The sequence below is a fragment of the Manis javanica genome, chromosome 2 (assembly GCF_040802235.1).
Source record: "Manis javanica isolate MJ-LG chromosome 2, MJ_LKY, whole genome shotgun sequence".
In the NCBI taxonomy this organism is placed as follows: Eukaryota; Metazoa; Chordata; class Mammalia; order Pholidota; family Manidae; genus Manis; species Manis javanica.
The window spans coordinates 11,874,066-11,891,442 of record NC_133157.1 but is presented as its reverse complement, the minus strand read 5'-3'; the positions used below and the strand labels follow the sequence as shown (position 1 = coordinate 11,891,442).

At 43.5% G+C, this 17,377-nt stretch overlaps 1 protein-coding gene and 1 pseudogene across 1 annotated transcript; both read left to right on the top strand.

Moving 5' to 3' along the window:
• The first annotated feature begins 1,994 nt into the window (after window positions 1-1,994).
• On the top strand, window positions 1,995-8,382 carry LOC140844946 (olfactory receptor 1L6-like). Its single transcript, XM_073218112.1, has 2 exons — window positions 1,995-2,905; window positions 8,349-8,382. The coding sequence occupies exons 1-2, from the start codon at window positions 1,995-1,997 to the stop codon at window positions 8,380-8,382; spliced, it is 945 nt and encodes a 314-aa protein (XP_073074213.1).
• A 7,246-nt stretch (window positions 8,383-15,628) lies between these two features.
• On the top strand, window positions 15,629-16,468 carry LOC140848084 (olfactory receptor 1N1-like; annotated as a pseudogene).
• The last annotated feature ends 909 nt before the right edge of the window (window positions 16,469-17,377 follow it).

Here is a 17,377-nt window from a genome sequence, read left to right as displayed (position 1 = left end):
GGTACACAGCATGATGATGTGATAGACATATATTATTAAATGATTACCATATAGGTCAGTTATCACCTCCATCACTTCCCATGATTACCATTTCTTCCTTCTGATGAGAACATTTAAGAACTACTTTCTTAAGTAGAATGGTGTTACTAGGGGCTGGAGGGTGGGGGAATTGAGGAGACGTTGTTGAAGGGTATAAACTCACAACTAGTAGATAAATAAATCCTACAGATTTAATGGACAACCTAGTGATTATAGAAAACACTAAATTCAAAGGTGCTAAGAGACCAGATCTAAATAGTTGCCACCACAAAAAAGGTCTTAGTTAATACTATGCCCATATTCATATGCAATATATAAATGTATCAAATCAACACCTTAAAATTACACAATGCTATATCAATTATACCTCAATAACACATATATAAATAGGCAAATGTCAAGTATATAGGGCAGTACTGTTAACCTTAGTTACTATGGTATACATTAGATCCCTGGAACTTACTCATCTTAAAACTGCAAGTGTGTACCTCTTGACTGACATCTCCCATTTCTCCCACGTTCTAGCCCCTAGCAATTATCAATCTACTCTGTTTCCTTTCTATGGGGATTTTTTTAGGTTCAGCAATGAAAAAGAAGGAAATCCTGCCATTTGCAATAACGTGGATGGATCTTGAAGTCATTGTGCTAAGTGAAAGAGGCAGAGAAAGACAACTGCTATATAACATCACTTATATGTGTCACCTAATAACTGACCCTACTAAATACAAAATCTTCCTTTTTTCAGGAGGACAGTATCTCCATTTATTCAGCTTGTCCTTTTTGCTGTTATAGGTTCTTAGGTTTTTCTCATTTCTTTGATTTCCCCTCTAAGCTTTATTCCTAAGTACTTTTAGACTGTCTTTGCCATTGTCAATTGAAAATATTTTTCTCCATTATATTTTTCTAATAGAGGAAAAGTATTAGTATTTGTATATTTATCTTGCATCTGGACACTTTGGTGAAATCTTCATAGGATTAAAGTTTTCAAATGATTATCTTTGATTCTTCTACATAGACAAGCCACTTAAAAAAGTGACAATTTCAAGTTTTCTAATGTTTTTGTCTCCGATTTCTTTCATTTTGCTGTGTCACTGACTTAGGCTAACTTCAAGGCAGGCAATGCAGCTTAACAGTGGTACAGAGGACATCCTTGCCTTGCTTTTCCATGGTGTTGCTGGAAATGGGACTCTTTAAATCAAAGTATTATATTCCAGTAATAGATGAATTTTACAATGAACACTTCATAGTTTTTAAAAGCAAAAAATTAATATATTTAAGGAATTAATGTCAATGACACAGGCTACTCCTAGTAGAATTCCTATTTTAGGGCATCCCGGAACAAGAAACTTACAATTGAAGTATCCAGATCATATTAGCCAAGGAGAGATGCCTAAATAAACATTATGTAGGTCTTATCCAGAGGCTTAAGGAAATTTCATTTGAATTCTGCATTAATTGTCCACTTTTGTCTTATCACCTCTGCCACTATCACAACCTCTAGACCTAACGTAGGAGAGAATCGTGATAACAGGACCTCATTCATGGGGACCCCCTGTATGACAGCACTCTAACTCAAATGGGGAGCCATATGCTACATCGCCTCAGACAGGGGAAAAAAGAGATTAAGGATTGGTCAAGAAAAAAAAAACCAAGAAGAGCCTTTAGAGAGAGAAACTGACAAAAACTCAGACATATTAGGCTACAAGGAAGTTCCTAAATACATACGGGACCATAAACTTCTCATTTAGGAAGCAGCTTGGAATGTTCAGTTTCTCCTCTTGTTGGACTATCCTCCCTGTTCTCTGTAGTCTCTCAAACTAAATATTCTTTAAGATGCTAACAAGTACCAGTGGGCTTTTTTTATAGGCTGGAGGTTAGGGAAGAAGTTATCTTGATGAATTGCCCCTCACATCTCTCCCACTGCTTCTCCAAACCCTGTCCAGAAAGTCACACGCATGGAGACAAAGAACCACAGCAGCAGAACCTCGGGCTTTATCCTCCTGGGCATCTCTCCCGACCCTCAGCTGCAGAAACCCCTCTTTGCCACCTTCCTCGCCATGTACCTGGTCACCATAGTGGGGAATGTGCTCATCATCCTGGCCACGCACTCTGACTCCAGACTCCACACCCCCATGTACTTTTTTCTCAGCAACTTATCCTTCATGGATACCTGCTTCACAACAGTCATTGTGCCAAAGATGCTGGTGAATTTACTATCAGAGACAAAATCTATCTCCTATGTGGGCTGCCTGGCCCAGATGTACTTCTTCATGGCCTTCGGGAACACTGACAGTTACCTACTAGCCTCGATGGCCATAGACCGGCTGGTAGCCATCTGCAACCCTTTCCAGTACGGTGTGGTAATGAGCCCAAGGCGTTGCCTCCTCATGCTTCTGGGTTCATGTTCCATCTCCCACATGCACTCCCTGCTCCGTGTGCTACTCATGTCCCGCCTGTCTTTCTGTGCCTCCCATGTTATTAAGCACTTTTTTTGTGATACCCAGCCTGTGCTAAAGCTCTCCTGCTCTGACACATCCTCCAGCCAGACTGTGGTCATGACCGAGACGCTGGCTGTCATCATGACCCCCTTCCTATGCATTGTCTTCTCCTACCTGCGAATTACTGTCACTGTGCTCAGAATTCCCTCTAGAGCTGGGAAGTGGAAGGCCTTCTCTACCTGTGGCTCTCACCTCACCATAGTGGCTTTGTTCTACGGGAGTGTCATCTATGTCTATTTTAGGCCCCTGTCCATGTACTCAGGGGTGAAGGACCGGGTAGCTGCACTCATGTACACATTAGTTACACCCATGTTGAACCCTTTCATTTACAGCTTGAGGAACAAAGATATGAAGAGGGCTTTGAGGAAATTAAGGGACCGAATTCACTTAGAACACAATAGAATGTCATAATTGGGAGATGGGCTAAGAGATGACCTGGTTATTTTTGCTGCCTACCCATTTTTCAGATGGCACCCAAAGAAGTCACGAGAGGTAGTGTGAACAGCAGTAAGAGCATTGCCTGGAAGCTACAACAGTTGGTTTCTATCAGTAACCTGACCAAGTAAATGTTTAATACCAGGTCTGGTACTACTGGGAATCCGGATTTTAGGAAAAATGTTTGCTTCATAACTCTTTTGTAAGCTTAACATTGGTTAGTACTCAAAGAATTATAAAGACCTATAGTTTTTAGAATAAGAACTCATAGGGATTTGATAGGGAATTGGGAAGACACTTTAATGAATGACCTAAGATGTCCTTAAGGATGAGTTGAATTTTTTAAATTGAAATATAGTTCATATACAATATTATATTCGTTTCAAGTATACAACACAGTGGTTCAACAGTTACACATGTTACTAAGCCCTCACCACAATGAGTGCAGTTACTACCTGTCAACATAAAGATGTTACAGGAGGGCTGAGTTGAATCTGGAAAGACGAAAGTTCAAAGGATAAGGAAATGGCACAGCATTTCAAATAGCAGAAAGTGTCCAGGCAGGAAGAGGCAATGAACACGGGAATATGTTTGAGGGACATTGAAAAACCCTGTGTGACTTGTTCAACTTGAGAGCAGGGAGAACAAACCTGAAAAGATAAAAGAATCTACAAAACAGATTTACATCCACACCAACAGCAGTGTCATCACAGTGTGAACTGTAGGTACAATGGACCCCTTTTCCCTTCCCTCTTAATTCTTCTTTTCTGCATGTGGACATAATCCTCACTGAAATGCCTTTCATATGATGAAAAGTGCGATGAGTATTAGTCAGGATAAGTTGGCTGTGTGTTGTGCTAGGTAACAAACAATCTCAAAATCTTTGGATCTTGAACCCAAAAGTTTTTTTTCTTATTCCCACTGCATGTCCACCACTGAAAAGTCTAAAGGTGCTACTCACTTGAAACACTCAGGAAGCAGAGTGATGGAACAGTCGCTTCTTGAATCATTAATCACTCTCTCAGAAGCGGAGAAAAACTCAAGGACTATTTTGCACTGGCAATTAAATGCTCCGTCCAGAAGTGACTCACACCATTCTGGCCACAACTCATTGTCCACAACTCATCGCATGACTGCACCGAACACAAGGGAGCCAGGAGATACAATCTAGCAGGGTCTCTGTGACAGGGGAGCCAGCATTACAGGATGAACAGATCTAATGACAACTACACAGCTCCAATGACACACAAATACTTAAGTGTGAATGTACTGCTAGTCGAACCTTCCCAGATTATAATGTTGTCAATAACAATACTTAGGTAAGAAATATACTCCCTTTTGAATGCTTTTGTCTCCTTTTGTTATTTCATCAGGTTTTATCAACCATCAACTTTTTTGCATCATAAGCTTGTTGATGGCAGGAGCTTAAGATGAATACAAATCTTTTGGAATTAACAACGTAACAAGAGCTACACAGAGGCTTAATGGGACACAGGGAAACCTAGGGCCCAACATCAAATGCCTGCTACTGCCGTCACTATGTTCTTTTTCAGTTATCAGGAAACAACCAGCAATTCAGGAAACGAACTCAATTTCCAGTAGCCTTCGTTATTTGTACTGGCACACCTGACTTTGGGCACCGTCCCCCACCAATCACTCAGCTTTGGGGACACTGGCCTAGAAGGTCTATGCACTTTGCAATTCCTGTTTACATGCCATAGTTTCCTCATGTTTAACCAAGTACAATAAACCACTCTAGACTGCAATGAATGCCTGACATATATAAATAAATGAGGTTATTTATTATGCCCTCCAGTAACTTATAAAGCTAATTAAGTCCTTCGGTCCCAGGAAATCTAATATACGTTCTTAGTTCTGATCTCACTCTTCCCTCAGTCTCAAACTTTTTTTGCAACATTAGTCATTTAGAAATCAATATCTTTTATCTATAACCCCACAGATATGCCAACAAATTCACACCAAAGGGAATTCTAGATAACAAAGGACCGTGAGGTCACATGTTGCCCTGAAAGAGTTATTCGTCAGGCCCTCAGGCAGCTCAAGCCTTCTCAGTCTAGACTGTTGCCTTTGCCGCAATATGAGGCAATTTTCACCTTCCAGAAGGAGTGAGTTGATGTAGGCAAGCAGGATCTGGAGACTTCAACAAAATTTCTGCTATCCAAACAAGGGAGCCCAGAAGCTAACTTGGAAATTGCTGGAAAGCATCGGTAACAATAAAATAAGGCCTTTCAGAAATTAGATACAATCAGTGGTGTATCAAATCATTACATCGTTCACCTTAAACTTACAATGTTACATGTCTATTGTACCTCAATAAAGCTGAGGAAAAATGAACTCACCCTAACCCATGATTATAAGGGAAAGAGTGTGCTATGCTTTGGTAAATGTTCTGATAATGTAGACACCACAACAATAAGCTGTGGGAAAAAAAGGGAGAAGATAATGAGAAATAGAATAAGCTTGCTGATACCTTTTAGTTAATTAAAAACTAAGGAGTATTATATTCAACCAGTGTCCCAGCTATCTATATGGCAGGAGAGAGACTGTCAAGGTCTCTTCCAAGGACTATGGATACAGTTTTCCCCTCTGGCCCCTTTGGGTGGGTTCTAATTCACTTCACCATACAAGAATAGTTTTTGTAGAATCCTACCCATGTGATTCTACTATTTCAAGATATTTTAAACCCACTGACACACAAGCACATTGCTCCACAGATGCGACTGAGTGTCAGAGAATCTCTCCCAAAACACCAGTGGAATATCTCACATGCAGGCCCAGAGGTGTTTGATTTGTGACCACCATGCAATATTGTTTTATATTATATAGGCACAGATAACATAGGAACAACCCTGGAATATTATGGTACTAAACCTGTCTGAACACTGTACACCTACTAGAAACCTGGGAAGCACATTTTTCATTTTATTTTATTTTCCACTTAGCCTAGGAAGGAGCTGATAACAGATTAGTCAATATACGCAGAGATAAACTCTTATAGAAACAATAGAGGATAAGGAGACAGAAGGGAGACAGGCTCAGCTTTCTGAAAGTTACACCCTAATAGGGGTGACAGGATATACTGACCCTCACAGTACTATGCATCAGTATATAGTAAAACAGCATGTTTGAAACACTACTCATACAATTGATTTTGCAAATAATCCAGGGACTTTTACAGATAATTCAGAAAGGAATCTTATTATAACTGCTTCCCTAAGCCCCAGTATCTCTCTCTAAAAGGTGACCTGTCCCATCTTTACCTACCTTGCATCCCAGTGCATATGGAGAGGTACCATGTGAATATGGACAATTCAAACCCAAATGAATTCAGATAAGAGGTCATTTCAGGCTGAGCACATCAATAATGCATCAGTCGAAGAGGAGAGCCTTTCTCTACATCAGAGGTTCTCCAACTGTGGCCTACAGACCCCTGAGCAACCCAGAAGACCAGAGCAGGGAATTCATGACCTCAAAATAGTAATATGGAGATGTCAAAATAGTGGTCTTAAGACATAAATATGTACATTTACAGAGATTAACTCAGTTTGTTTTCTGTACTTCTACTGTGATTGTATTAACTTTGTTTATACCCACTATAATCTCTGTAACCTCATCATCATCTAATGAATTGTTATGTTGAAATATGGTAATTTTCTTATACTTGCATGGAAAATTAGTATGAAGTAAGTATTCTCTGGTTTCTTGTTCTACAATATACATATATATATATATACTGCAGTATGATTAGCCTGGAAGATGCCTTAATGGCTTTCTTCTCTCATTTCCAGTCTGAAGGACTGGTAAAAACTATTTTTGGCTTTCTTATTGTAGTGAAATACATATAACACAAATTTTGACTAATGTCCATATTTGAAATATTTACTTCTTTTTCTTTAAACTCTGAACAACTGGACTCAAAATGATGTGGCAACTTGACTGGTGTATCAGGACCGACTAATCAACAAAGAAGACCTGAACCCTTCCCTTGACTCTATACATTCTCCCCCACGTCTTGGGAGAACGAAGTCCTAGGCTTTCTTCAGAAATGACTAGAATAACAAGTGACTAATTGTCTGAGGCTCTAGAAGAACCTCTCGCACTGAAGAGAATCCATGTCCACAGCCTTGCCCAGCTTCAGAGCAGCTTGGGTGGGGAAGGCAGAAACATGAGAAAGGTGAGGGAGGAGAAAAGCCCTAAGGCCTGGTCTGCCAGAGCAGTTCTGCTATTAACTCATGGTGCGATATTCCATGACCAACTGCCCACTTACGCCTCTCTGCAAACTGATGGCATAGATTACAATTGAGGTTTTGAAACTTTTTTCACACTCGAAGCTTATCTCCAAAACTATCCTTTTTTTCAATCCTTAGAACACATGAAAGCAGATTTTTCTGGGTGAAGAAGAAAACTCCTGGTGCTCCCGAGTCTCCCTAGTCGCACTCCATCTCACTCGTGACATGTCTGTCCTGCAGGAGTGGCAGTCGTGGGACAGAAGAAGAGGGTGGCTGGAAATCTGAAAGATGTGACAGGGTTTGCAGCTGCGTCCTGGGGGAGGGCCACAGAAGGCAGGAGGTAGCTGGAAATGCACACACTCAGGGAGACATGGTCACTGTCAGCAAATATCTGCAGGGTAACTTGGTATATCCTCAGCTCTGTGTCCCCAGAACTGGCATGACTGCTGGCACCCAGGAAGGGCTTGTGGAAACCTAACAAATCAACAATTCCACAAGTGAGAGAAGAGCCATGTGGCCACTGGTGATAACTGAAGTCACTTAAGACAGGGTATTAGAAGTTAGGATACTGTCCTAACTGACTTCAGCTATCACTATTGTGGGCTTTAAATTCTTGGCTCTTGACTTTAATGCCAAAAATGTAGATGTGGCTTATTTTGTGGTAAAAATTAAAAGGCAGTGAGTTCCCTGTCACTAGATGTATTCAAGCTGGATGACCACTGTCAGGGCTACTAGAGGTTTCCTGCTCTGGGTGGTGGGGTGAAAGGGATGGTCTCTGAGTTTTTTCTGGCTCTGAGATTACTTAGGTCTGTATGTATTTCTTCAGGCACTTCTTGAACATCTATGATGTGCCAGTTTCCTAAGTCTTATATACACCAATCCTTTAAATGTTGTTAAAGAGCAGAGATAATTACAGCTGATGCTTATCAGGAGTCTGTCTAGCTAAATTACTGATTTACATGCATATTGTGAGAATGCCTGTAAGTTCCTGGAGGCAGATCCTATTATAATTTATTTGTAAAGATGAAAAAACTAACGTTTATAGGTTAAGCAGCTCACTCAAGCTAGTGTGCCCAAACTTGGTGAGGCTGAGACTTGAACCCAGGACTAGGGACTCAGGGCCCTCAGTCCTAGCAATGAGGCTGCACTCCAAAGAGTAGGAAACTGAGCTCCACCCAGTCACGCCCCATCCAAGCCTGAAGTCCTTTAATACTGTCCTCAGCCTCCTCTGTGCTGTCACCATTTTGCATCTTTCAGCACACAGCCCATCTCTGTTGATTCTAGGCACAGGTTGAACAACAGAACTCTATAGAGTTTACTCGTCTTGCTTAACCGAAACTTTATACCCACTGGGAAGTAACCCCTCATTTCCCCCTCCCCTCAGACTCTGGCAACCACCATTCCACTCTTTCGTCCTATGAATCTGACTGTCTTAGTTATCTCATATAAGTGGAATCATCAAGTATTTGTCCTATTGTGGCTGGTTTATTTCACTTAGTATAATGTCATTAAGGTATATCCACATGGTCCACAGCAGTATTTTCTTCTATTCTGAAGTTGAATCATATTCCACTGCAGATATATGCCACATTTTCTTTAACCACTCATCTGTCAGTGAACATTAAGTGTTTCCACATCTTAGCTGTTATGAATAAAGCTGCACTGAACAGAAAGGTGCGAATACCTCTTCAAGATAGTGAATTCATTTCCTTCAGCTATATTCCCAGAAATGGAATTGCTGGATCATACGGTAATTCTGTTTTTGATTTCTGGATGAACCTCCATTCTGTTTTCCATAATGGCTGCACCAATTTACATTCCCACCGGCAGTGTGCAACTCTTGTCCTTTGGTTCTTTGATAGCAGCCATCCCAACAGGTGTGAGGGGACGTCTCATTGTGGCTTTGCATTTCCTTGATGATTAGTGATTTGGAGGATCTTTTCATATACCTGTTGGCCATTTGTATATCTTTCTTGGAGAAATGTCTACCCAAGACCTTACCCCATTTTCTAATTGGGCTTTTTTACTATTGAGTAGAAACTCCATCATTTGCTTCTTAGCTTAAAACTTCTTGCGCAAAACCCTCTGGACTACCTGAACCCCCCACACCGACACACACACACACTCCTCCTGCCCTCTTGCCTCGCCTGTGCTCTTCTCCATTTCTCCCACTGTCTCAGCTCACAAACAGCCTGCCTCACAACCAAAGAGGATGCACAGAAGTAATGACAGGAACTGGGGAGCTATTGTCCCACATGAACAGACTTTAGAGAAAGTGAAAAACACTGGGTGAAGGAAGGTCATCGGGCTTTGCTGGCCTATCTGATACCATTCTTCGTGACCCGGTTGTGGGCAGGCTGTCAGCATATGGGGCCCCTTAATTTACCCATCACTACTGCAGGAAGCTCACTGGAATCTCTGTTCCCTCCCCTTCTCTGACCAGGGAATTCTACTCCCTCTGGTTCTGCACCTCTCCAGCTTTGACCTTGCTCTCCTTTCAGTGACTATTGAACTACTTCTCTCTCTCTCTCTCTCTCTCTCTCTCTCTCTCTCTCTCTCTCTCACACACACACACACACACACTTTATCTCTGTCTCTCTTCCTCACTTTCTTCTCCTAACCAGCTAAGCCAGGAAGTATATATTAAATAAGGATTATTTTATTGTATACCACTCATGTTATATATGACATATACACCTAATACTTATCCAGCACCTACTCATTTGCAAAGCACTTTTCAGACAGTTTCATTCATTTAATGCCCAAAATGAAATGGTATTGATGGAAATGGTATTATACGTCTCTCATTTTTCTTTGAGAAAAATAAATGAGACAGAAAGGTTTTCCAAGTGGAATAACTGGTAAGTAACTAAATTAGGACTAAAATCCAAATCCTGGACTATTTCCACTAATTCTCCTGATCCAAAGAATCCGACTCTGGTCTCATGTAACATACCCCAGTTATTGAAGGTGCTTTAAACTTGTCCGATCTGAGTTTATCCTACTAACAAATATTTAAAAGGCAGAGAGGTATGTGGTATATGGCTAAGAAGTGTACTTTGAAGCCAAACTACTTGGGTTGGAATTACATTCACTTCCTAGTAATATAATCTTGAGAAAGTTAGTGAACACTCTATAATAAGTTTGCAATTCAATTTCCTCATCTGTATGCTGCCAGAGTTCTTATGTGGATTAAATCATCATACACTGCCTAGGACATGGTATATACTCACAAGGTGTTTAGCATTTTTATTGGTCACCTGCTACAAGTACACAATGCTGAACTGGGGAAGCAGTGTTGAACAGCCAGACCGGTTCCTGCCCTGGCAGATGTGATGTCCTGGGCCTCTCCGTGTCAATCGTGTCTCATTGTGCCTCTCCTTGTAGGAGAAACCACTTCAGTCCAAAGTTCCAAGCACTTTGGGGAGAAGAAATAAGCTTCATGAACATGTGCTGCTGCATCTTAGGCAAGTGACTGAGAGATCAAGGCAGTATGGAATCTTTCCAGCAATGCAAAGGATTTCACTTGAGTATTTTGAACACCAAAAAAAAAATCATTGGTACTCAGTGTCCTTGGGTTGACTTTTTCTCATTCACTTTATATCCCCTTTCTCCCTTTATCTGACAGGGTCACTGGCAGACATCTGCAGATTGTTCCCTGTGTTCTCCTCTAGAACTAACCCTGACCCTAAGCAAGGTGGACATTAGGAGCTCAAGTCAAGGAACACATTGAGTGACCCAGAATCATGTCAATCTGCCTGACAGCCAGGATCTGATCTTGAGCATGAGGTCAGGTAATTGATTTCTGATCATGTGCATGGCAGCTGACTCTCTGCCTTTTTCAATTGCTGGGCAGAGCCACAATTCCTCCCAAACTGGAATCTTGCTTTGTTGTCTGGATCTTGCTCCTCTTGCCCATCTCAAGGATAGGTATCCAGCTCCTGAAGCCCAGAACTCTGCTATCCAATCCCCTCGGTGTTATTGGCCAGCACGTCTGCACCTTGTATGAGGTTCTCATGCTCAGACGACCACCCATGACTCAATTAAACTCTAATCTACTGTTAAGACATGCAACTATTACTTTCGTTATGGCTTTCTTAATGCCACCCACTTGCATGAAATAAAAAGTTTAGCCAAACCAGACGGATGCCCTTCTGCTGCCAGGAAGTGATCTGCCTTCTTTGCCACAGAGTTCCAGAAAGTGGTGCTGCCCCCCCATAATAGTTTCACCTCCTGAGGGATCATAGACTCTAGTTTCATGGTACTCCTGATCAGATTGTTATTCAAACTCCCAAACCCATTCCACAAGCTCTTCTCAAAGAGGTTGGAGCTAGGAATACCATCTCTACAGTATATGTGTTTTCTTCAGGGAAACGTTAAGATTTTCTGATAACTACTTTGGGGAAGCCAGTAAGAAAGAAATCCCAGCCAAACAAAATGGTCTGAGGAGGTAAATTTAATAACTTCTGTCTCTATAGATGAAGGAAGTGAAAGTTCAGGAAGGAAATTACTTCATGCTCAGTGTAAATCAGTGACAAAGCCAGACCTGTGTGACACTAAAGTGCTTACTCCTGTCAACTATGCCATCCACGTACAGGAAGTTACAACAACTGGAGACCCCAGCCAGGACACACACCCAACATCCCTTCCGATGTTCTATTTGCCGGACAGCAACGTCAAGGGGAAACCAGTCACATCAATGACTTCCTCCTTCTGGGACTGAGCAGTGACCCCAAATAGCAGGTGCAGCTCTGCCAGCTTCCTGGCCACGTATCTGGTCAATGTGGCTGGCAACTCGTTGATCATCACAGCCATCCAAGGGGGATGCCCGCCTCCACACCCCCATGTGCTTCTTCCTCTCTGACCTGTCTTTTGTGGACATCTGCTTTACACATGTCATTGTGCCAAGGATGCTGGCAAACATGCTGAGCAAGAGCAAGAAGATCCCCTTTCACAGTGCCTCATGCAGACAGCTACCCCCATGCTGAAGCCTTTTATCTGGAGCCTTAGGAACAAGGACATGAATCGGGCCTTGAAAAAGCTGATTAGGAAGGCAGAATAGCATACTTCTCAGCATTCGTTCACTCAACACGGACCCAGTTCCTGCTACGCACCAGGAACTACAGCCCGCAATGAAAATATTGCAAAGATATATCAGTCACAGCTCCTGTATTCAAAATTAATTACAGTGCAGTGAGTGGGTGTGAGACAACTGCAGTTGTACATTTTGGTAATAAATGAGACATAGATACTGATAGTTTACTGTATTTACACTGCTTCCTTCTTTCTCCTTTGCAGTCTCTGGCTCATGGGTGTCACATACACGACCAGTGCTGTGTTAGAGTTCTTCTGATGAAAAGCCAGGGAAGAAGTCTGTGTGCAGAACTATAGGAATGTGAAAACAACAGCTGTGCGGCCCACCCTACCCCAGATCTATTTGATGTATTTATTATTTATTTTCTGAGAAATGATAGTTTCTCTTTACAAGGATAGGCATCTGTGTGCAGAGACTCCATGGCAGGGTAGGGCAGGAGGAAAGGGGACCCCCCAACAGACGTGCCCAGGGAGGGGGACGAGGAGCAGGGCTCTCCAGGGCCACAGATCCGTTCACTCCTAAAAAAGGTATTCCTGACCGTGCTGAGACTCAAAAACCCAGGGCCCAGAAGGGGCAACTAGGAGGTGAGACAGTTGCCCCATCTCGTTTCTAACTAGGAGATCTGGAAGCAGGTCCCAGGAGACCCTCTGTGTGAAAAGCCCACAACTCCTCCTGGTTTCTGTTCCTGAGGACAGGTTGCTACAGCCATGAGCCTTTTGTCTGTGTTGCTGTTACAGGAAAGGAAGGAAAGGGTGGTTCTAGCAAGCCCTCTCGAGGAGAAGAAGGGAAGGCCAACCAAACAGGTGAGACAGACCCCGCACCTGGTGCTGGTGACAGGATGTGGGGATGGTCGGAATTGCCAGGTAAGGCCTGGGGCCCAGTGATGGGAGACACTTGCCACATACCCCCTCCCCACCCCACACACCTGCCTCCTCCCCTATTACTTCTTTCCTGGCCCTTCCTCACTCTCAGCTGAATACAACTTGGCTTTCTTAACACCATGACAAGGATCTTGATTTAATACTCATGAACTCCCTGAGAGTGTAGCCCAAAGTCAATCCAGATCAGCAGGCTCCAGGCCCTTGGCAGTGGCTGAGACACTGTAAGTGGACATCAACAGTGCTCAGGACCCCTGGATGCATAGAATTCACTGTCAGTCCACTCAATCGTGAGTGGCTCTCACAATCAGCCTAGGAGAGTAACAATCTCCACAACTGGCAGTTTAGCAAGATCTACTTCATTTTTCTACCTAGCGTCTCAGAATTATGTGAGATAGGTTTATTTAGGCTCATTTTACAACTGAGGCTCTGAAACACTAAATGATTTACAAGACGTACTGCTGGGATTCGAACCTGGGTCTACACGCATGACCTGTCCAAGTGGACGCTTTGTCATAGTACTACTAGGTCAGAGCCATTGCCACCGAGGGTCATGATGATGGTACTGATGACAATGGCGCTTACAACTGTACATATGAAACTACAGTTTTCAGAGCCCAACTTTCCAAAGACGGTGACCAAGAAAACTCCCTGTGTGCCAGGACTGGGGGAAGTAGGATGTCCAGTTGTGAAAGCAGAAAAGTGTTGGGCAAACACAGACGACTAGTTGGTCACTCCAGAAACTCCTTCAAGAGAAGACAATGATATCAGGAAAAGCAAACATAAAGAGCATTTGATATAAGCCCATCATCATTCTAGTTCTGCACAATCCTTTACTAATTTAATCCTCATGATAATGCTATGCATTAGGCAATTATTGTAAGATAAATTCTAGCTGAAATAAGCAGGCGACGAGAGGCAACAAAGGGCCTGGCAGTTTATTTGAGTGCAATTCCTTGGCAATATTCCCTGGTCTGGCTAGTCATAGGCCGGGCAAGTCACGCTCAGCAGGGCAGGCAGCAAGTTTTTAAAGAATGTAGGGGAAGGCAGAGCTTAGATTTACAGGGGCATGAGGATTGGCTAGCCTAAGGCACATTTTTCAGGTTGATAGGGGGCAGCAGTTGGGGACTTTGGCACATCATCAGTGTCGGAAGTGCTCAGCCCTCCCTCCGATGCCTCCAACCTTACAGTTATCTGCTTCAAGCAGATGCAGAAACTGAGGCCAGAAAGATGAAGCAAACTTACTCAACATTTTAGCGCACAAAAGAGCCAGTGGCCAAGGAAAGCTTGTCAAACCCAGAGGGACTGGGTTGCAGGCCCACATCAAAGAGCATGATATTAGCACACACTGGTGTTGCCTGTTGGTGTGTTCATCCTTCCACACCAGCCAAATGCATAAGACAGAATCTCTCATTTGGGTTTTTATATCACAGGTCCTGAAAACCCCTTTAATGGATTCTGGCATGTTGATGCTTTCAACAGTCCTATATGGTAGGCTTACGTCCACATTCTACAGATGAAGGAAAAATGAGGCTCAGGGGATGTAAATAATTCACCCAAAATATAAAAAGCAGTGGGGATTTAGAGATGAGAGGCATGTCCATGAACATTTTTCTGGTGCATCAGGAACCCGAGGTTCCATTTTATCTACAATTATTAGCAATATTAATAACTGTTATCACAATTTATTGAAGGTCTACTCTGTGCTAGCATTTTGAATATGTCATCTCATTCCTTATCCATAAGTTTACAAAGTCTGCATTAACAGTCAAATTAACAGTCTAGGAAACTGAGTCTCAAAGAGGGTGTATAAGTTGCAAAGAATAACACATTCAGAAAGGGCAGAGAAAGGTTTCCCACCTGGTCTATAGGACCCCAGGCCAAACTCCTAAGGACCTGATGCTGCTGACAGGAATGCTGATTAAGGCTTCTCTACCCGTCAATTGAGAGACAGAGACAGAAAGAGAACTCTTCTTAATAATTTCTTAGTAAATACATATTCCCCACAATGTCTTATTCAAACCTCTCGTGACAATGAAATTGATAGCTTTCCCATAATGGGTGGTTGGGGTGAACTATGAATTAGGAAGTTTCTTCCCAGGTAATCTCCAGTTCAGCCTCATCCAGGAGGTCTACAGGACAATGTACGAATATGCAAAGTTCACCCCCCAAAAAATCTCCCATCACTGTCCATAGTTCTTACCTCTGTACATGTTTACAGTATATTTCTTTGACATTTAAAAGGAACATGGAGAAAAAAAGGCTTTGAATACCATAACTTTGTGGAGTCTATGTATATTTAGGTAAGATTTTCCTCCAATTGTTCTACTTTAAATGAAAATCAGAAACCAAACCGGCATCCCTGACCTCCTGCTCCTGGGCCTCTCTGAGCATCCAGAACAGCTTCCTCTCCTGTTTGGGATCTTCCTGGGAATGTACCTGGTCACTGTGTTGGGGAACCTGCTCACCATCCTGGCCATTGACTCTGACCCTCACCTCCACACCCCTATGTACTTCTTCCTGGCCAACCTGTCCTTCATCGACACCTGCTTCTCCTGCACCATCGTCCCCAAGGTGCTGGTGAACATCCAGACCCAGCACCACACCATCTCCCGCACCGGGTGCCTCCTGCAGATGTACTTCTTCATGGCGCTGGCCCTGCTGGATGACTTCCTACTGGCGGTGATGGCATATGACCGCTACGTGGCCATTGGCCTTTCCCTCCACTACACCACGATCGTGAGCCCCGAGCGCTGCCTGCTGCTGGTCACTGTGTGCTGGCTCTGCTCCCACCTCCTGGCCTTCCCACTCACTCTCCTGATGTCTCAGTCTCCTTCTGTGCCTCCCATTCCATCCCACACTTCTTCTGTGACCTCCTCCCGCCCCTCACACTGACCTGCTCAGACACTCACATCTTTCAGATCATGATGCTTGCTGAAGCGGCCCCGTTGGGCGTGGTGCCCTCAGCTGCATCCTGGTCTCCTATGTGCACATCATGCGCACCATCCTCAGGATCCCCTCTGCTGGGGGGAAGCACAGAGTCTTCTCTACCTGTGGCTCCCACCTGACAGTGGTCACTCTCTTTTATGGGACACTCCTTCTAGTGTATTTCCAGCCCTCCTCCTCCTACTCAGCAGACACCGGAATGGTGGCATCTGTGGCATACACGATGGTCACCCCCTGCTGAACCCCTTTATCTACAGCCTCAGGAACAGGGACATGAAGGGGGCTTTGAGGAGACTCCTCGGCTGGGGAAGATGGTCTGCCCAGTAAGGAGACCTTCCCCAGAGTAGACGACCAGGCTTTTCAACATGCCTCCTCCCTGGACTTGTCTATTATAAATTTGAATGACTCACATTCAAGACAGGATGGATGCTTAGCCTTACAAGCAGATGCACAAAATGAAGATTCTGATTTTACAGGGCAGGTATAGGACAGCCTGGAAAGGGTGTGTCATCAGTAGACCCTAAACGGTGACTTGAGGACTGAGTAATAAATCCAAGCACATGCAGTCCAGAGCTGGGAACACCAGAAACATCAGCAAAAACATCCTCCTTGGATTCCAGGAGGAAGCTCAGTAGGAGCACAGGTAGGACTCAAGTCTCCCCAACAGCAGAAATGCTGGCAAGACTAGGCAGGTGCGGATCTAAGTCAATCACTGGGCTTCAGGCATCAATTCTGACCAGGCCTTGGAAGAAACTTAATTGTAGCCATTGGCCTCAACATTGAGAATGATAGGGAAAATTTACAAGAACAGCAAACTAGCATGTGGCTCCCCTCTGCCTCGTCCCCCTCCTCAACCCCCCAAAAAAAAATCACTCTCTTGGTTTCCCCGTGGTGCCCAGCACCGGGTCCCAAGGTTCACTCCCTAAACTCCCTCCCTCTTGCCTGCTCGCTTGCTGTGCACGAAGGAATGTTACAGATAAGGAAGCAGAAAGGTATAAATTGCTCCCTTTTCCTTTGTTTGGGGCTCAGACTTTTGGGAGATTACTCCCCTCTGAGCCCGCCAGTGTGAAATAAAGCCTCAACACTACAAGACCTCCGAGTGCCGCTTGGTTTTTTCCATCGGTGATCCAGTCCAGGCTTTTTTTTTTTTCAGTATTTTCTGCAACAAGAATATGACATGACAGAATGTGTGTGTGGCCTGAAAAGGAGAAAATATTCTAGAAAAGAAACCTAGGC